The sequence below is a fragment of the Equus przewalskii genome, chromosome 25, assembly GCF_037783145.1.
Source record: "Equus przewalskii isolate Varuska chromosome 25, EquPr2, whole genome shotgun sequence".
Taxonomy (NCBI): Eukaryota; Metazoa; Chordata; class Mammalia; order Perissodactyla; family Equidae; genus Equus; species Equus przewalskii.
The window spans coordinates 20,664,463-20,686,069 of record NC_091855.1 but is presented as its reverse complement, the minus strand read 5'-3'; the positions used below and the strand labels follow the sequence as shown (position 1 = coordinate 20,686,069).

Below are 21,607 nucleotides of genomic sequence, written 5' to 3'. Positions count from 1 at the left end.
TATCAAGCCAACCAATGGTCAACTTCATCCAAGGGGGAGCCCTCATTTTCCCTATGGTCACAGGTATCCCAGACCTACTTCGCATATTCCAGAGAGCTGGGGGTACCATCAGCCACCTTGATAAAGCCTGCTGTCCCTGACAGGCAAAAGCCAATGATGACACTGACCTTCATAGATCACCTGTATTTGCCAAGGAGTTGGCACACATTGCTCTAATCCTCGCAACAATCGCCATTTTACAGAAGAGGGAAGGGAGACTCCCAGAACTTGGTTCACTTGGCCAAGGTCAGATAGCTATGGAGATCAGTGTCATGGTCCGGGATTCAAATGAGGGTCTTTTGGCACCAAAGCCCATAGTCATTCCATCAATACATGCTACTGCCTCCCAAACAGATTCCCTAACAAGGACCCTAACCTCCTGCATGTGTACCCCCAATCTGTGTGATCAGTCAAGATACTGGGGTCCCAAATTGCCAACAGCGTAAGCCCATAGGCAGCCTGAGTGCCATCTTGTCCTGAGGCCCTGACTCACCAGTGAGGACTACTCCAAGGGTGAGGAACACACACAGAAAGATGTTTCCGGGCATGGCCCCAAAGTTGTCGATAATCTGGCCCTGGGAGATGGTGAAGATGATCCCGAATACCTGGAAAGGCACAAAGAGTGGAAATAAGGGCCCAGCCAACTAGCCCGTGGAGGAACTCAGCTCCCACAATGCAATGCCTGTGCCAGCCAAGCCAGGCAGCGAACCAAGAGCCACTGCTTTGGGGCCACTACCAAATAAGAGCCTTACCTGGGCAGACACATTAAGGAGGCCAGACGACATGCCTTCTGATTCTGGGTATGTCAGCTCCACAGCAAATTCAAATCCCAGAGGGAGATAGCCAGTCATAAAGAAGCTGAAGGCCAGACCACAGAACAAGGTGATGGAGAACTTCCAGAACAAGAAGGATCGGGGCCCACCTCCTCCCTTAGAACTCCTTTCCTGTTTTGTTTCTTCCCATCAAGACATGCCAGGCCCTTGAATGGATCAGGCCATCCCCCAGGTGGCCATACCAAGGAAACAGAGACCCCTGGAGGCCAGGAGGAAGTTCATATGGAGGCTTTGTGCTCAGGGGGCCTCTAGGGGTCCCCTGCTTCTTCTCTGTCCAGCCATCAATTACAGGCAGAGTCAGCATTTACAGAAGGGCTGGGGATGCCTGGAGTGTTCAGTCCTCAGCCAAGAAATTCTGTGTCCTGGGTACACAGGCCCTATGCTGGGAATGGGAAGTTCTTGGATATTGAACAGCTTCTCCATGGCCCTCAGAGACCTGGAACAAGGAGCTCAGAGTCCTCCTTATTTCCCTCCACAGAGCTGCCAGCTGAGAAGGACTCAGTGTCTGTCTGTCTCTCTGAATCTCTCTTTCTCACGCACACACACAAACATACATACTCATGAACTGCCTACACAAAAATGATTGGGAGGTAAAGCTGAGCAGGCCCCTCTTCAGGCAGGCCACTCATCATTTACAGATGAGGAAACGGAGGCCAGAGTGGTTAAGTGATGGGTCTGTGGTCTAATAGTCAGCACCAGAGCTGAGACCAGGACCCAGACTTTCTGACTCTCAGCTCATGGGGTCACAGAGCTGTGACCCCATGTGGTCCCAGGCAGAGCTGAAAAAACCTCTGAACGTGTCCTAGCCTCCCAGAGGTCTGTGAAGGACACACTCCATCCCACCACAGGGATGGGCCTGGGAGCCCGAGGTGGCCTTTTGAAGTGCTGCAAGTAAACAGGACATCTTGGCACCATTTCTCCATCCCCAGAGGTGAGTGAGAAGGCAGCAAAGGGATCAATATTGCTTCCTAGGATGTCACCAGCTCTAGGAGCCATGGGATGGTGCTTTCCAGGTAAACAGCTTAGAGGTGAAACTTACCCCATTGTGCCAGCGGTGATGAACACTACCCACAGGTGTCCCAGGTTCAAGGTCAATGTGTACACCACCATGCCCACCAGAGTCATGATATAGACCACCAGGGTTGTCTCCCTACAAGCAGAGGCAAAGAGGTTGAGTCATACACTTCTGACTTTAACAGGATCATTCATTCATTCATTCTACAAGTATCTGTTGAGCACCTGCTGTGTGTCAAGCCGTCTGCTGTGTGCTGGGACATCTGCTCTCATAGAACTTTCTGTCCAAGAGGTCGGTGGACACTAAACCAATGATCACACAAATAATTCCTGAAGTACACTGTGGTCAGTGCTAGAAAAGGTGAGACCAGTAAGCATGAAGCTGTCTGCTGCACGTGTGTCCTCCTGCAGAACACTCTCAACGACATCTAGCAGCACCTTGACTCGTCATGTCTACCCACAGCAGTAAGGGAACAGCCCTTCCTTGCCTCATCCTGCACCAAAAAACTAAACAGGACCAACACGAGCTCTGGTCAGGTGGCAGTGGCATGCAGAACTACCCCAGAAGCCATCTGATTCTGCTTGTCTGCTGTCCCCACCACCCCATGACAATGCTGGGCAGTGTCATTAGGTTCTCTCTGTCTTCTCTGAGTTCTTCCTGTTGCCACGTGCACAGTAGCAGCACAGCTTTTCCTGCTGAGTCTGAACCACTCCACTCCAGACAGCAGGACTGAGAGAGAACATTCTCCAGCCCTGAACTAGTGCTTGACTCCAAAGCAAAAGTGAGAAGGCTCTGCCCACTCCCTGTGACATCTCCCTGTGTCTGTCCCCTGGGAAGGACCAACAGCAACGTGCTGGTTTCGGTTTCAGCCTCACCCTGATTGTGCCCTCCACACGTGTCTCCTCCCGTGCTGTGCGCTCAGGACTCTGCTGGGCCCTGACTCTGCCGCGGGACCTGCATTCCTCTCCCTGCCCCACTCACTGCAGGGCCCGGCTCTGCACAGCCCTCCTCCCTCCCGCCTCGCACATCAGGACTCCGACACGGAAAGCTGACTGCCTTCACTGCTTTCCCCTGGAGCCAGAAACACAGCTGGGGCGCCAGCAATGCGGACTGAGGCTATGTCCTACTGATACCGCATTTATCAGGCGCCAGGAATTCTGCGAAGCACTTCACAGGCATTTATTATTTCACTCAACCCTCACAAAACCCGGGCAAGAAATGCATGACTATCACTACTTTTACAAATGAGGAAACTGAGGCTCAGCCAGTTAAGTTGTTTGTCCAAAGACACCTGTTGAGTAAATGCAGGACTGGGATTGGAACCCTGCACTCTTTCCGCCACAGCACCCAGGAATACTAATGCACTGTGTGGTGGCATCTTTGGAAAAGCTTAAGGCCAGAGCCTCTGAAGGAGGCCCCCCACCCAGTGCTCAGAGCTGCTGACGGTAGAGGAGCTTCCCCATCCCCCACCCTGCAGAATGCACCTTCATGGACACCAGGCTCTCTCGCTGAGCCCACAAGCTCATCTTTGCATGTTTGTTTAATCATAGCTTCAGTTTAAACCACTGACCCATCTTTCTAGAAGAACTATCTATAGTCTCAGCCTGATATCAAGGGATCGGACGACCCAATTTCCAGCCTCCAAACCAAACAGAACAAATCTGGGAGCCTTAGGGAGGGGAGAAATGTCACCGAAATAACCAGATCACAGAGCTCTCACCTCCTTTCTCTGCCTGCGTAGTACTGCTGCCTGCAGAAGTGAGACATCAGGGGACACCAGGAACTGGTGACGCTTAGGTTCTGAGGTGTCCTCCCCAGCCCTTCCATTGTATTCTCCAGTTCGTCTGAATCACCTGGCTGCCCACGTCCCAGCCCAGCTGACATTCCAATCCCTCCCTTCTCCTGCCACAGGGCAAGCCCTGGAAAAAGGGACCCTGCTGTTCCCCGGCTTGGGGGTGGCCAGGCCTCAGGGCTCTGGTGTCTGGCCGTGAGCAAGCAATTGACAGATGGCAGAGACAAGACGGCAGCCAAGCTCCACCAGCAGTAATTAAGCCAACCCGGGCTCCTCGTCATATTCAGCCAAGCTGCCACATCCCCAGGGATGGCCTCAATGGGCCTTTGACTAGGGTGGCCAGATTGAGACCTGGTCTGACCACAGCCTCACAGAAGCGGGTTTGTGTGGAGAGAACAGGTCTGCTACTGTCTGTCGCCTCCAGACACTGGGAACTTTGGAGGCCTTGACAAAGCAGCCCAGAGGACTGCCCTGCCTCAGCGCAGGACAACCCTGGCAGCTACCCTGCCAGCCAGCATTAATTGAGCACTCACTGCATGCAGAGGACTGGAAGGACACTACAAGAAGAGAAGGATATCGGACGTCTGTTCTCCAGAGACTTTTCTCCAAGGCTGACTACTGAATTGAGACCCTGGGATTGCTTTTTACAAATGCAGATTCTCCTACTGAACTGGCATCCTGAGGGTGGGGCCCAGGAATCCGTATTTCTAACAAGCATCCTGGATAGCCTGGCGTACACTAAAATCTCAGTGGGTGTTGGGCATTCAGGCCCAAAGCACATCACAACATTTACCAATGAGGTGTAAGCAACTGCAAGATAATACACTGCAAACTGGAGGAAGCACAGAGCACCTTGGCTGACCTATGGGGTCCAAGAGGGAGCCATGGGCACAGGGCAGTGGAGTCACCTCCCCACTCTGCTCTTTGGGGTTTCCACAAACTTCCCAACTGCTGCCATTTTTCCACATTCATTTGTATTTCTCCCTCTTCTGCACCTTGCACAAGCTGCTTGGGGGCTGGGACTGGGGAAGGTGCCATGCTTGGCCTCATGTCCTCCACCTCAATCTTCCTAAGATCTCCACGGGGCGGCTATTGTTTCCCTTATTTTATAAATGGGGAAACTGAGGCTCGGAGAAGATAAATTTCAGTTGCCCGCTTGACCACTCAAACCCCGAGCTGCCGCACCCAAACCTTTGGAGCCGTATTGCTAACGAATGTGTCACTTCAGAACATGGGTCCCCAGTTCACAGTCCAGGAGGAAGTCACTTACTTGTAGGTTTTGGTCTTATCCAGCCAGATGCCTGAGATCACAGCCCCGAGCATTCCAGCTATGACGATGGTCAGGCCGATTCTTCCAGCGTTCACTTCTTCCCCCTGGGAATCCACAGCCCAGATGAGCACTCAGTGAGGGGACAAGACACTGGACAGGGCACAGTCCCCATGGCCAAGGGGCAAAGGCAGGCAACTCGGGCTCCATTAGAGCCAGTTCTCAGAAAGTACCAGGAAGGTGGTCTGTAGGAAGCTGCAGTGGGGAGAGAGTCCTAGAATGGTTGTTCCTCCCAACATAACATACTCCGGAGTGTGTGCGTGATGCTGGATGCTGGGGGGAACCCAATTCTGTCCTTGGAACCACTTTTGGGTAGATTTTTTAAAAAACTTAATCCTGACAGCAACCCTTTGATTTCTCATTATTCCCATTTCACAGATGGGGAAACTGAAATATGTATATCCAAACATTCCATCCTTAGGTTTTGAGCTATCAGTGCCAAAGGAAGAGGAAGAGAAGAGGTACACATTTCTGAGTGCTTATTATAAGGCAGACGCCATGCTGAGGACTTTACACCATCTCATTAACTCTCATAATTCCCCACCATAAGGTTAGGAACGAATATTCCCTATTTTACAGATGAGGAAACTGAGGCACAGTTGGATTAACCTGCCGGCCCAAGGTCATGAGGCATTTATTAAGTACACAGCTAGGATTTGAACTCAAACCTGTCAAATGCCAACTCTGGAACGCTGAGCCACGGTGGCCACCACCTCCCAAAGTGGGAGACCCTCGTCCTTTCAAAAGAGGGCTGGGCCCAGGATTCCTGACTCCAGGACACTCGGAATCCCACTCCCAGTGTCCAGCCCTCACTGATGCTGGAAACATTTAGAAAGAACGATCAGTTGATCAACTAAGAGCTCAAATTAAACCTTGCTAATATTTTATAAATTAAATATTTCATATGATTCTATATGTCTATTTGTTTACCTCATGTGTCACCAGGCACCATGCTCTGTGCTTTACATATATATAATAGATACGAATACATATATATACACATACATGATGTTATTTACTTTCTAATCCTACAAGTAATCAGGAAGTAATTATACTTCTTTCACAGAAAAGAGAATGAGAGCTCAGAGAGGCTAACTGGCTTGTTACACAGGTTAGTACCACCAAAGCTGGGGTTGAAACCCAGGGCCACCTCCCTCCAAATCATATAAGCATACGCCACCATACCACGCCGCCACAAACTACAGAGAACCAAGAATTAACTGCTGCCCCAGCTCTGGCCAAGACACACTCAGAAGTCTCATAGCCACAGTGCAGCGTGCTTAGGGATCTGCCTTACCGGGTAATGCAAGATCACCATGCGATTCAGCAGAGTGGACAGGGCATAAAAAGCACCAGCATTCAGACCTAAGGAGGGAGGGAGAAACAGAGCATTAGGGTCAGCCTTCCACTGGGGCCGTTGCTAACTTCTCCCCCCAGGAGTCAAGGAAGTCCTCATCTTCTTTGCCACGATGAGTGGTGTCCTCAGAGACGAAAAAGCCAGGGCGTATGAGGCTACCTGCAGTGTTTCTCAAAGAAATATTCCAAAACAACCAAACGTAACCATTTGAACCTTTCCTTGGCCACAACCATTGCCCTTGATCCCTTTAACTCTGCCCTGGAAACACAGGCTCTGGAAACTATGACTTCCAAGTCAGAACCGTCTACATTCCTCTTAAGTGTTGGCTAGGCCTATGGGGTCAGTGCAACTACTGGCACCTTCCACTTCCTCCTGATGACCTTTCCCCTCTCCAGACTGCTCCAGACCTCTGACCCCTGACACCACTCCCTCCACAGGTGGCTTCTCACCTCTTTCTCCATCCGTCTTACAACTTTCTTCTCAGATTCAATGTCACACAAATTCTTATATTTGAAACCAGAAAGGACCCTAAAGAGCATTTAGTGGACTCTCCTAATTCATCAACTCATTCAACAAATGCGTCACCCAGAGAAGTCCCTAAAACATTTTCCACATCTAGTGCTTTGTTTTGAAGTTGTGCTTGCTCACAGGAACCAAGGCAGAACAATGCCAGGGGGCCACACTGCACAACCAGCCCAGACCAGAAAGGTCCAAGATGGCAATGGGGTGCCAGGCGCAAAAGGAAATGTGTGTAAAAGGTGCCGGGTGCAAGAAGGGAAGATCTGTGCATGCCCCAAATGCCCCCGTTCCCCTTCACATCCCATAAGAACCCTGCTCACCCTCCCTTGGAGAGAAGGTGTTTTAGAGCGGGAGCTCTGCCTCCTCATCCATTCATCAACGAAGGACGTTTCTGCTCTGCTCCCCCGAACCTGGGCTCGTTCTATGGGCACGAGTGGCCCCGGGCAAAAGGACCCACTTGTGGGTCACTGGTCCCTTAGGGCTCAGTAACAAATGGAGCACCTAGAATATACTGTAAGAATCCGGGTCCTTAGAGAATGAGGCCATTTGTCCAAAGTCATACAGTGAGTTAGTAACTGGATCAGACGGGAACTGACCCAAAGGAGAAAGGGGCTCCTGCCCTCCCTTCACAATAACGGTGATGGTGATGATGATGATGCTGGCAGCAGCACATACTTATGTACTAGACACTGTTCGAAGCACCTTACATGTTCTAAGCCTCATAACAACCCTAGATGGTAAGTAATATTATCTTCCCCATTTTATAGACAAGAAAGATGCACACAGATTTTAAAAACAAATACAGAGGCCACTCAGTAATGCCCACCAGGGGTCTTTTTAATTTTAACTAATTTTGAGGCTCCCAAGTCTACCACCGGCACACTTGACCTTAGAACCACTTAGACGGGTGGAGGACAGCCCGTGGGCAGGGCAGCCTCAGGAGTTCCTCTTCAAAGGAACCGGTCCATAGAACCCCAGGCCACGGAGCCAGCCAGAAGCTATCCTCTTTGGCCCCCAGGGTGATGGCTCAGGTGCAGGGGAGGGAGATATGGCGTCCCTGGTTCAACACCTCACAGGAGCTACTGTTGCTCGTAATGACTCCATAGGCATAGCTTCCAGGTCCCCATAAAGGGCAGGCCAGTGAAAAGAGTCCCCGTACTCAGAGACGCACAAAGAATGGCTTCCTACCAGATATGAAAAGGTCTCCCAGCCCAGCTGCAGTCATCTTATCCCAAGAGGTCATTTTTAGCATAAGCAACGTTGCCTAAATGCAGATGACTTACGCCCTTAACAGGTTTCCAAAGGAAGGAGACACAAAGTTCAGTGTAGACCAAATTTTCTCATGCAAAATGGGAAAAGAGGTTTTGTTTCCATTCCCATACCACAAAGGTAGTAAGAGGCAGGGCTGGATTTGAATCCAGACTATATGGTGCCAAAGTCCTCAATCTTAATCACTCTACTTTACATCCTCACAAAACTGATTCTCAAAGATTTCCCCAGGGGCCGGCTCCGTGGCCGAGTAGCTAAGTTCGCGCGCTCCGCTGAGCGGTCCAGGGTTCGGATCCTGGGCAGGGGGACATGGCACCGCTTCTCAGGCCACATAGAGGCAGTGTCCCACATCCCACTACTAGAAGGACGTGCAACTAAGACATACAACTGTGTACAGGGTGGGTTTGGGGAGATAAAGAAGAAGAAAAAAAAAGATTGGCAACAGTTGTTAGCCCAGGTGCCAATCTTTGGGGAAAAAAAAAGGAAGATTGGCAACAGTTGTTAGCCCAGGTGCCAATCTTTAAAAAAAAAAAAAAAGATTTCCCCAGCTCAGGCGACTAACAGTTTCGTGTCTCAGTCTATGTAGGCAGGTCTCCTCAGGGAAGTAGCAAGGTTGGGCTCAGTGCTGCCTCCTGAGGGGCACAGGGCCACAGTGGGTTGGCAAACCCAGAAGTATCACCAAATGTTGCTACAACTGCCAAGAGGAGGGTGATGCGGACTTTGAGGCTCTCAGCAACTTCTTACCCAACAAACATACCTAACCTTCATACCACACACCCAGCCACTTGGAAATTCCATTCCTGAGTCAAGAGGTCCCACAAGGAGACACGTTCCTGAAAGGGGGTGGGGTGGAGTGTGGGCAGGGCGAAGGATGAATCAGCCCCTCTTCCTGCTCCTTACTCCTCTCTCAGCCTCTGGTCCTGGCCCAACGCTACAAGGGGCAAGAGGACGCTCAAGTCAAGCTTAGCGTCAGGTGGGATGACTGCCCTCAGCTTGGGGCCCAGCTGGGATGAACAAGGAGGGCAGAATCCACAGGAAGCAGAGGGAGAACTGGCGCAAAGCAACCCCACCTCCAACACCAGCACCTCTGTCACCCTGAAAAACGCGGAGGGAGACAGAAACCCTGAGCAGGCTGACCCACACTACTGAAGCTGAGCAGGGTCATAGAGCTCAAGGAGTTAGGGAAATCAGTCCCACGTCAGCACCACCTGGAAGCTTGTTAGAAATGCAAATATTCTTGACCCACCCCAGACCTACTGCTGGAGAAACTCTGGGGGAGGGGCTGGCAATCTCTGTTGGAATAAACCCTGCAGGTAATTCTGCTAGTGCTCAAATTTGAGACCCACTGTTTCTGCTAGATTCCTGTGATTTAGCAATAGCCATCCCAGCTCCCAGCCAGACAGGGGGCTGAATCAGCACTTAGGCAGGGTTGGGGGAAGGGGAGTGGGGGGGTAGCAGGGGCTCACCCTGGAAGGCTGCCATCCTTTCCAATTGTTTCTAAACTCCAACCCTAGAGGAATTAGGAGCTTCTGTATGCTTTCTGAATCAATCTTTAATCTAGATATCCCTCCCATATTGTCAAAGGTCACCAGACATGGTTAAACAGCACAGATTCACTCCACTGCCCAAATCAGGGGGCTCGGCGTCCACACTGAAGGGCAGGAATGAATGCGTGCTCCGCCCTGTGTGTGAGCCCCTCTCACAGGAAGAGAGGCCACTGTGTTGTATTTGGGTGTGATTGTCCCCAGCAAGGCAAGGCTGCCAGGTCAGGGCTGTACTCCTGGGAGAAAATGTGATCCCCTGAAAGGCCTGGTCATCCTGGTATCTGTCACTGGGAGAAGACTCGGTCACTGAGGAGACGGGCTTTAGGAAGGTAGGAAGGACGTGTCATCACTCTGAGTTTCTCCCCTTTGTCAAGACCAGTTTGCTCAAACTGTGGTCCAGAGAACACTGGCATTAGAAGGATTGAGAGCTTAAAAATGCAGACGCCTGGACTCCACCCTGTACCTACTAAGTCTGATTCTTCTGGAATGGGGCTAGGAACCTGCAGTTTAAAAACAATAACAAGAAAAAACCCTGAGTGTTGTTAAACTCGCTGGAGTTTGGAATAAATGGCCTTGAGAATATGAAACCAGGCCCCCAGGTGCTGGGGTTACCATGGAGGCAGCTGGGATGGAAGGGGCTTCAAGACCGTGAAGATGATCCATAACACACCTGCTTTAGAAGCTCTCAACCCCGCCGCCCACCAGAATCGCCTGGAATGCTTGTTAAAAGCTGATTCCCAGGCCGCAACTCAGACTTTCTGAATTTGAATTTGCAGGAGACACAGGGACATCTATGCACACATTCAACCAAGCACCCCAGGGAGGTTCTGTCATCAGGAAGCTTGGGAAACACTGATCCCAGATCCTATCTCTACTCTGTGAACTACTCGGTGTTCATTTCCCTTCCGTCCTTCCTGAACTTGTAGTGAACTCTTGTTTCAAAGGGCCAGCCAGACCTCAGCAAAGCACCAGGGAATCCAGAGGATTCTATACCCACTCTGAAGCCAGGATCTCAGAAGGGGCCCAAAGCACCCTCCCTAGGCCCATGTGGGTGGGGCAGTGGGAAAGTACCTTGAGAGCCCCAAGGAAAGGTGTCCTCAGGACTCCCGATGACCAACACTGGAAGACAATTCAGAAGCACAGCTGGAGGCAAGGCTGCGGGATGACATGGGAAAGTACTGCCTTTGAGGACATTCTCTAGAGGAGGTGACTTTTCAATGATTCTTTTCAACATGGCAGTTGTTACACCTCTGCTGACAAGACATAACGGAGGCCGTGGGGAAGCAAGACCTAGAGACACAAGGAGAAGGCAGCCAAAGAAAGGCTCTTTTCTTCACGGCACCCCACTGCTCAGACACATCACAGGCCCTGCCCTCCCCCACCCTCTGGTAGACCCGAGGAGAATCTGGCTGCAGCCTACATCTTCCTGCGTCACCAAACTTGGAGGAGGGGAGGTATTTTACTAGAGGAGGAGGCAGGTTCTTGTTCCTGTGATATTGCTGCAACATCCAGCACAAACCCAACCTCTGCACCTCCCCTCCAAGCTGGGCTGCCAGATTTAAGAAAAGACAACAACAAAGGAAACTCTTAACCTCAAGTTCATGTGCCTGATGCGCCAATCACCAAGACATCAGTGCTGGAAGATGGAGAAAGGTTTATTCTAATTGGCCAAGATGAGAAAGCAGAAGGATAGGTTCTCTCAAATCTGCCTTCACAAGAGAAGAAAGCAGGGGGTTGTGTAATGCTAAGGGGTTTGGCAGGAGGAGTTTCAGAGAAACAAAGGGGTAACCCATGTTTCTTTCACTCCAGAAAAGCCCTTGGACATTCTGACTTCTGGGGCCAACAGCAGCTGGGGGCTGGTTATCTGGTGATTGTAACTTCCCTGAAAGCATTCTTTTTCTTTTGTGAAACAAGGTCATAAATCTTTGTGACCCTTGAGTCACCCCTCAGGTTAAACAAGAAAACAGAAAATTGACAAGATTAACTTCTTTTCATAGCAAGATGAAAGGTAATCTTCTGGAATATTTACAGTAACCCTCAGGTACCCAGCTTCACATCCACTTAAATTTGAATTTCAGATAAACAAATAATTTTTTACCCTAAATATGCCCCAAAGTTACATGGGACTAAAATCAGCAAATTTACCAACCAACAGCAAGGTGGATGCCCACAGTGTCTTTATTCACAAGTGCTTTAAAAGCTTTCATTTCCATTCGGAGTACTCCAACGGGAAGCAAATGTTATTACTATTTTCTGAGGGAAGGTAATTAGAGGATAGGCACAGAATGGGTGAAGGTGGTACACTCAGTAGTTGGTAGGGCCGACACTAAACTCAGACCTCCCACTTTGTATGTGCCAACTCTGAACTCACTGGTCCAGCATTCAAGGCTCTTACTCCAAGATGTACATTCACATTGACAAATAAAAATGGCAAGCAATAGGATACATTGGAGTATATGAGGAAGCCATTTGGTATAAACCTAATTCGGCCTGACTTTGTTTTTTCCAAAAGGGCCTGACTGTGGCTATTGTGCACGCATTGTATATCTGCTTAGACATTTCCTATGGCCAGAACAAAGGCCCTTGAGATAAAGGTGCAACTTCCCTCCCCCTCCCACATTGGCATTTCCTTAGGGATAAGCATCTTTCCTTAGGCTAGGAACTGATTGCTGCACTCACCTGTGACCACCCAGCTCACCTGTGACCACCCAGCTGGAGACAATAGACTGCCACCCTGCTGTGTTCACTGAGACAGAAGACCTACCTGCTATTTCCATCAATTGCTGTGCCGACAGAGCAGTCTGACTATTGTAAAAAGGACATTTCAATCCTATGTGAAACATCCTCTCTGGGGGTATATAACCAGTCTGTGCACCCCACTTCTTTGGTGCCCTTTCTTCCTTTGGGAAGAAAGGCCCCAGGCCATGGTCCTCAGATTTCAGCTCAGAATAAACTCACCCAAATTTTCATTTATAGATTGGTTATGGATTATTTTTGTTGACAACGTCCAGCAAATGTGCCTGTAAAACGCTATCATCTGCTTGATTCCAAGCTACGTGCTCTTAAGTGCATATAATTCAGAGGAAAATATGAACAACATATGCATAATATAAAAAGTATGGACCATTTCCCTCTTCACAGCCTAACCGGAAACTACACGGAGGGTGCATATGCTGGGGAATCTCTGGGGGATTTCAAAGTCTCCAGCTGAATTTATAGAGGGATTTTTGTTGTTGTTTTAGTTGGGAGCAAAGACAGTGGGAGAAGAAAGTAGAGATTCTGAGGTGGCCTGCATGCCAGACACTGCCTTTACGTGGCCTGTAAACCATAGAGAGAGACACACTAAGGCTGAGACCCCATCACCCCCAAATCCCAAAGATGGCTGGTCAATGTAGGTGGGTCCTGCTTCCAAAACCCTAGAGCTCTACACCTACACCTTAGAAGAAAGCAACCCCCAGGCAACTGGTCTGGAGGACTGAATCTGAGGAAGGACATACTCCCCTAGGTTGACCCAAAGACCGCTCAGGCAAGCACACTAAGAAAAGAGCCCCAGCTCTGTCTCCAAGAGGCTCCCATCTGCATGAAAAGGCAAAATGGCGCAGTGGTCAGGAAGATGGGCTTTGGCATCAGACAGACAGAAGTTTATATCCAAGCTCTGTTACTCACTAGCTGTCCAAATGTAGGCAAGGAACTAAACCAGAGCCTGCTTCCGCAGGTATAAAATGCAATAGAGTTAAGGACCTAAGTCCTGGGTCTGTTTTGAAGATTAAAAGAGATAACACCTGTAAGCACTAAACATGGTGCCTGATACATAATAATGACTCAAAATATTTTTCAAATCAGCAATTAAGCTTAAGAATCATTTCCCTGTTGGGAAAGAGCCCTGTCACCAAGTCCAATTCTCTACCATGGAAATAAGGCTTGTGGTTTTCTGCAATGTGTCCAAATACCTAGGTTAGCTTAACTCCCTCTCACTGGGGTAATCCTAGGCCTTAGAGAAAAATGTTAATAAATCCTGTCTATACACAATAGAGTCAAATGCTTCCAGAGACTCAGAAGTGAACTGCTTTTTTAGTTTAGCAGTATCTCAACTTAAATGATGATTTACTTCCACCCCTTTGTCTCTCTCCTCTCCTTCTGGGACTCCCATTATGCATACGCTGTATTCTTGATGGTTTCCCACAGGTCTCTGAGGCTCCGCTCATTTTCCTCGTTCTCTTCTTCTTTATATTCCTCACACACAATAATTTCATTCAACTTATCTTCAAGGTCACTGATTCTTTCTTCTGCCAGCTCAAATCTGATGGTGAGCCTTCTAGTGAATTTTTCATTTCAGGTATTGTGTTTTCAACTCCAGAATTTCTATTTGGTTCTTTTTTATTTCCGTCTTTATTGATATTCTCCATTTGGTGTGACATCATTGTCTACTTTTCGTTCATTCTTTAGACATGGTTTCTTTTAGCTCTTTGGCTGTATTTACAGTAGTTGATTTACGATCTTTGTCTATTATGTCCAACGTCTGGGCTTCCTCAGGGACACTTTCTATCACGCATGTATGGGCAATGCTTTCCTGTTTCTTTGCATGTCTCATAATTTTGTGTTGAAAACTGGACATTTTAAATACCATGTCAACTCTGGAAATGAGATTCTCTTCCCTCCCAGGATTTGTTGCTCTTGCTGCTATTTGTTTAGTGACTTTCCTGGACTAACTTTGTAAATTCTGTATTCTTTGTCATGTGCCACTGAAATCTCTGCTCCATTAGCTTTGTGGCAAGCTAATGATTAAACAGAGATTTCCTTAAATACCCTAAACCAATAAGTCTCCCCCCTTTACCAAGGACCTCTGTGTGTGTGTTGGGGCTAACTTTAATGCTCCAGTAGGCAGGTGACAACTCTGCCTTAGTCTTCACTTCCTGCTTGCACAGAGCCTCAAGGGCAGTCAGAGGTGAGAGTTCAGGGCTTTCTCAGATCGTTCCTGGGCATGTATACAGCTCTGCACACGCATGTGGACTTGCAGATTCCTAAGAATATATCAGAGCTTTTCAAAGACCCCATGGATATCTCTTTCTCTAGATTTTCCTTTCAAGATTTTTGGCCAGCCTCTTGCTTACCCCAACTGCTACTGCACCTCAGGCAGCTATGACATTGAACGGTAATTATTTTCAACAAATGCCCAAGAAATTGGGCTCTCCCACTGAGCAAGTTCTGAGTCAGGTCAAATATAAGCAAGTCCTCTGCATAGGGCTTTTCCAGGGACCTTCCAGATAGGTGAAATAGTGACCAAGGGATGGGGCTCTTAGGGGTGACCCAAAACTGTTTTGCCCTCTCCAGTGGCTATGATGCTTCTGGTTTTCACTGCTACCGTGGCTGTGAGGCTGCTGGTTTTCACTGCTACCGTGGCTGCGAGGCTGCTGGTTGTCACTGCTACCGTGGCTGCGAGGCTGCTGGTTGTCACTGCTACCGTGGCTGCGAGGCTGCTGGTTGTCACTGCTACCGTGGCTGCGAGGCTGCTGGTTTTCACTGCTACCGTGGCTGCGAGGCTGCTGGTTGTCACTGCTACCGTGGCTGCGAGGCTGCTGGTTTTCACTGCTACCGTGGCTGCGAGGCTGCTGGTTGTCACTGCTACCGTGGCTGCGAGGCTGCTGGTTTTCACTGCTACCGTGGCTGCGAGGCTGCTGGTTGTCACTGCTACCGTGGCTGCGAGGCTGCTGGTTGTCACTGCTACTGTGGCTGCAAGGCTGCTGGTTGTCAAGGTACTGCAGAGCCTGAGAGAGGGGTCTCAGAATAGGGCAAGTTGAAACACACAGCTCACTGTTCTTACCAGTATTCAGCCATTTTCTTAAATAAATGTCCCTTGGGTTGTTGCAAACCTTTGGTTAACAGTTCTAAAAAAACTGGTTTGACAATGTTTGTCAGTGTGCTTGTTGCTTTATGGAGGAACAGATTACCTAAGGTCCTGACTCCACCATTCCAGAAATGCTTCCCTATTTATTTCCTGTGTTATCATTTAACCAAAGAGATAAGAGTGTCCAGAAGTACAGGACTAAAACCACTCTGCCAGATTAAAGACCATATAAGCAACCAGCCATTCAAGAGGAAAAGAGAAGGTGTTCCCTTACTCCCATAGCATGGCCCAGAGCTGAGCCCCTCAATGACCAGGAGCAATGCTGTTCCTGGTACATTTTGTTCTTGTTTCTTGTTTTCATGGGTCAGTGACCTGAACCTGCCATCAACAGCCTCCAGCACTGAAGACCACAGCTTCTAGAATGGGACCATTGCCCAGTTATCACCATCATCACCCTTCTCATCCATAAAAAATAGTTATTTAAATACTCATTACCCTAGAATCCCAAGGTAGGCCTTGAATACCCTGCTGTCAGATGCAATAAAGTTTATGGTGGTCAAAGGTTAATGCTCTGAAGATGTTTAATTCCAGGGAAAAGTGAAATTTCTTAGAGCCATGGAATCCTGAGTCTAGAAGGGACCCCAAAAGTCATCTGGCTTCACCATTCATCTATAGCCTGGTTTTCCCCACAATATCCCCACGAAGTGGTTGGTCCCATTCACACTTGAATACCTCCCAGTGACAGGCAACTCATAACTTCTTTAGTTGGACATCTTAAGTATTAGAAAATTTGTCTTTATACTGAGGATGAACGCAGAGACATACTCAGAACCGAGAAGCTGGAGACAATGAGGACTAGAGACTGGAGACCTTGAACACTAATCTGGTCATCTAGAGCTATTCCAGGTGAGAGGTCACCTAACTGTTGTGTATGCCTGAAAAACAGGATGTCTCTCTACTGTGGATGATACCACCTTTATTTAGATAAAGGGCATTGATAAGCCGAAAATGAAACCCTGGCACAATTTCAGGAAGTAACATAGGCAATAATGGAACAGGCATAAAGAGTGCAGGCTTTGGAGTTAGACAAACCTGTATTTGAATCCTGGCTCTGCCTCTCAAAAGCTGTGTGTCCTAATCTCTGAGTTTCAGTCTCCTTATCTGTTAAGTGGGGATGATTGCAGTACCTACCTCACATGGATGTGGTGGGAGTTAAATCAAATTGTGTATGAAAAGTCTTGGCACACAGTAAACATTATTGTTCTTTATGTGTTCAATAAAACACATGGTTGGTGGGGCCAGCGCCGTGGCCTAGTGGTTAAGTTTGGCATGCTCTGCTTCGCTGCCGGGGTTCGGTTCCCGGGCGCAGACCTACACCACTCACTGGTGGCCATGCTGTGGTGCAACCCACATACAAAATAGAGGAGGATTGGCACAGATGTTAGCTCAGGGCAAATATTCAGCAAAAAAGAAAAAAAAACACATGGTTTGCCACCCTAAAGAAAATATGAGGTTATAGCGAACTGGGGTTTCACTAGAATAAGTTGTGTCAAACCAATCCCATTTCTTTTTGGATTATGGTTACTGAGCATGTCACCCACTTGTTAACTCTTGATTTTAATCAAACTACTGGTAAATTAAACAGTCAATTGTAGGCTGGACAGTAGTACATTCGGGTGGATTTGTAAAGATGCTCTTTAACAGAATACCATGAGGCTCTGTCCTTGCCCTTGTCTGCTCCAACATTCGTATGAAGCGTTGGGAAGAAGATGCAGAAAACAACACACTGGAAAGGTAAGCCAATATACCTGCATAAATATTCAAATTTATTCAAAAGCCAAGAAAATGAAATGAAAGAAGGACGTGGTTTTGCATTCAGGTAAAAAAGGAGTCAATGTTACAAGCTGAAGGAGGATGTCTGAGGAGTGGTTCCTGTGGCAAGACTCACGTATGCATTCATTCCCTCACTCATTCAATGGCTAGTGGAGTATCCACACCAGGCTGGGCACTGCTGAGGAACTACAACGATGAAAAGATGTAAACCTCTGCTCTCAGGGAGTTCACAGTCTAGATGGAAGACAGAGCTGGAAACACTTTTTAAAAAATGATGAGTGTTAAGATGTGCCAGGAACAGCACAATAAAAGAGGAAAGGTCACCTAATACTGCTTTATAGCAGTGACACTGAGATGAGACTTGACAGATCAGCAGGCATTTGTCAGGCAACCTGACATGGGAAAGAATGGTATTCTAGGTGAACTTTACAGAATATGCAAAGGGCCTGAGGCACAGCTGACTCTTCTGGTTGACCCCAAACAATGACGTTACATACATATTTCAGATTTGGAAAAAGTAAGACGCACAGACACATCAGGCCTCTTGTCCCACATTCCCTGTTCAAGGACACTCCCAGACACCTGCACCTTACCATAGGTGATGACAAGCAGCACAAAGTTGAGGTTTTTGAAGAGCCGGACGATGGAATTTAAGTATGAAGCATCAGGGGACGCCAAGGCATAGCTCAGGGACTGTGCTCTGCTGGGGGGATGTTTAGGCTTCTCCTTGAATACTGAAAGGAAAGAGACAGAGATCACCACAAATCCCTGTGGTCCCATCCCTGCAGAGCTGGCTCCCTCATCTGAGGAGGAGCCCAGACTCCCAGAGGAAACAGTAATTCTTCAACTCCTTTACAGCCCCCTCTCTTGAAGCTGCGTCTCTCTGTCTGTGGCTGAGTGAGCAGATCTTTGATTGCTTTTCCTTAATGGACTCTGAATGGCTGCCATCACTGGGCCTCCCAGGCAATGTTCAAGGATCAAGGAGTCCCATAACAACCAGCAAAGAACACAGCACAGAGCCCTGAGAACATGCGGTCGAAACGTAAGGATGGAAAGGCAGTGAGGGCTGAGCTTTGGGATGAGTGAGCCCAGTTACTGGCTGAGCACCAGAGCTCCTCTCGAGGGGGAGGGATGGTGTTGCTCACGATTAGACAGAGCCTGGCACATGGCAGCCGGTACATATTCCCTGAAGAAATGAAAGGAGCTTCTTCTACTGGAAAAACTCAGGTCCTTTCCTAGTTTCTCAAAGTCTGAGTCAGACACCTGCCTCCCGAAGAGACAAGAGGATTAACACATGCTCCTGCAGGAGTAGCCACTCAGATACGAAGGACTGAGGGGGACATGGAAAACCATTCATTCTGTATCCTATTTTCAGTGCAACTGGGCCAATCCATTTGTCTGCACTGATTGCCATTCAGTTCTCTGGGGGGCAGATCAGTTTAGCCAGTCATTTGGCTAAAATGGTCCCCTAACTGGGTCCGAGCAAACACTGCGTGGCCTCCCCCACACTCCATGAGAACACTCCTCAAAGGTCAATAGGCTGTTTCCAGTAAGAGGAAGCTCTGCTAATGAGGTTTACTCTCTTGAAGATCAAAGGGCTCCCCACCCAGAAAACCCTCCAGCCTCCTGACTTCAGAGCCCAGCTTCTTCCTTCTCCGGAAACAGTCCTGTATGACTTCCCGCCATTGGGAACCCCTCATCCATTGTCTTGCCTGTTCACCTCCCCTTCCATCAGGGGAATCAAAGCAAGGCAAGAGGTTATTTATCTCTGCAACAGCAGGTGTTTGCTCAAGGACTTGGCAACCACAAAACAGAATTCAGATAAGATTTCTCAGTTCTTTACTCAATGAGCTACTATCTGTGCTTGATAATAACATGCCAAAACGTAGCAGTGTCCTATCGCCCAGATTTCAGCTGCAAAGGACCATGCCCTCACCAGCTACAAACATGAGAATTTGCAGGTGGGAACATCACAGTTTGGAACTTAAAGTCTGGCTGAGTGAGGGTCCCTGGCCGGATTCTTCTTTCCTGCTCTCACCCACGGCTCCATGGCTTCTCAGCCTTCCAGGACACCAAGTCCTCTGTCCAAGATATCTGCCAGCCTCTGGGGCCATCAGACAGCCCTTCCTCAGCTTGGACGCTGGGGAAGGAAGGACACAGTGAAAACAGTGGAGTGAGGTACAGATTGTAAAACTGACTCTGGAGGTGAGGCCGGCAGGAAGGACCAACACCTTTAACACGTGAGGTCGAAATTTCAAATGTTAGGAAGAAAGGCGGTTAAGCTTTAAAGACGAGTGAGTAACTGAAAATGAAAACCTCTACTATGCTGTTTCTGAATTTATCAGAGCCCATGTAATACCACTCAGATGGTGAAAGAAGATAAAATTCACCAAGTATCTCAATGATTAAATGTACATGCATATAAAATTAACAGTAGTTATCTGAGGTTCGTGTTTGGGATTAACTGGTACAAGGCTAAATTAATGGGTCTTCTTTTTTGTATTTTCTAGATTTTTCCATAATGAGGATATATTACTCTCATAATTTTTTAAAAATTTATTTAAAAAATGTGTACCAGTTATTCTCAGGTGATTCTATGAGAGAATTAGTGTTGGGGTCAATTCTGTTTTGTTTTGTTTCAGATATTTAGAGTCTGGAGTTTCACAAATTTAGGCTTGAATCCAATCTCCGCCACTTACTAGCTCTCTAACCTTGGATAATGTATTAACTGGCCGTAAGCCTCCCTTTCCTGTTTGTTACATGGGAGTGACAATGGTACTTCACTCACAGGGTGCTGAGGATTGAATGAGATCAGGCATGCTCAGCACGGGGCCTGTGACATCATAAGTGCTCACCGGGGCTTCATCAAGGGGATCAGCAGTCCACACATTAATTCTGGTGAGGTCATATGGGGAACTGGTTAATTACAACTAAACCTTGACTGAGCCACTAACAAAGTACAGGATCAGCTAGCACTGTATCGGTACCACCTGCTCAGGCAAAAACATTCCTCCCGTTTCTATCAATGTCCATGGTATTCCAGGGCCGTGTTCACAAGGTCCCCACCCAAGTCAGCAGAACCTCCTTGCCTCCCAGCCTCCCATCAGTCTACTTAAGGCCTTACCAATGATGACCAGGATGAAAAGCAGAGTGGCTACACCTCCTATTATGTAGAACATGATGCTGATGTGGTAGGCAAGCTTGTCCCGGTCTTGGATGTTGGGTACCAAAATAGGAGGGACCAAGAACCCAATCGCAATTCCAAGCTATAGAAGACAGAGACAATCAATCACAGTTACCAATGGCCAAGAGATGACAGCACAAACTTAAAGAGACTCCTAATAAGAAACATCATCCCTAACTTCCAGTGCTTCTGAAAACCCAAATAGGAACCCCCTTAAAAACCCCTCCCAAGGGCAAAGGGGCACATAAAAATGGTGACCGACAAATAATAACGTACAACTGAAATTTCACAATGTTATAAAGTATTATGACCCCATAAAATAATTTTTAAAAACCCCTCAAGACACCAGACAGATCTCTCTCTCTCTCTCTCTCTTTGTTTTGGTGAGGAGGTTAGCCCTGAGGTAACATCTGTTGCCAATCTGCCTCTTTTTTTTTCCCCCTCCCCAAAGCTCCAGTCCACAGCTGTACATCCCAGTTGTAGGTCATTCTAGTTCCTCTATGTGGGATGCCGCCACACCATGGCTTAATGAGGAATGCTAGGTCCACACCCAGGATCTGAACCAGCAAACCCTGGGCCACTGAAGCAGAGCACACGAACTTAACTACTTAGCCACGAAGCCGGCCCCACAAGATCTCTCTTTTGATTGACAACCAAACTCACACACCTCTGACCACCCTCACTTATCAATAGCTATTGAAAACAATTATAGTTGACGTTCTCAATGCAGACTGGCTCTTCAGTAGCTGTAAACTAATGAACAATGGTTCCTATATATTTCCATCTCTATGGTAGAGTAAAACAATCTTGACTTTTTTTTCATACCACTTAAATTCTTTTTTTGGTTTTTTTGAGGCAGATTAGCCCTGAGCTAACTACTGCCAATGCTCCTCTTTTCGCTGAGGAAGACTGACCCTGAGCTAACATCCGTGCCCATCTTCCTCTACTTTATATGTGGGACGCCTACCACAGCATGGCTTGCCAAGCGGTGCTATGTCCACACCCAGCATCCGAACCTGCGAACCTCGGGCCGCCAAGAAGCGGAACGTG

General features: G+C 48.1%; 1 protein-coding gene across 3 annotated transcripts in view; it reads right to left on the bottom strand.

Annotated features, from left to right (window-relative positions):
* LOC103555512 (FLVCR choline and putative heme transporter 2) overlaps positions 1-21,607 on the bottom strand; it is a 55,013-nt gene that overhangs the window by 5,401 nt on the left and 28,005 nt on the right. The window contains exons 2-9 of one of the 3 annotated variants that reach the window (XM_070593645.1): positions 20,498-20,639; positions 17,967-18,107; positions 10,767-10,985; positions 6,304-6,371; positions 4,950-5,053; positions 1,912-2,022; positions 792-897; positions 533-644 (exon numbers count right to left, since the gene is read on the bottom strand). In XM_070593645.1, the coding sequence (XP_070449746.1) occupies positions 533-644; positions 792-897; positions 1,912-2,022; positions 4,950-5,053; positions 6,304-6,371; positions 10,767-10,985; positions 17,967-18,107; positions 20,498-20,639 (1,003 nt within the window). The other 2 variants (XM_070593646.1, XM_070593647.1) reach the window with 2 other exon arrangements.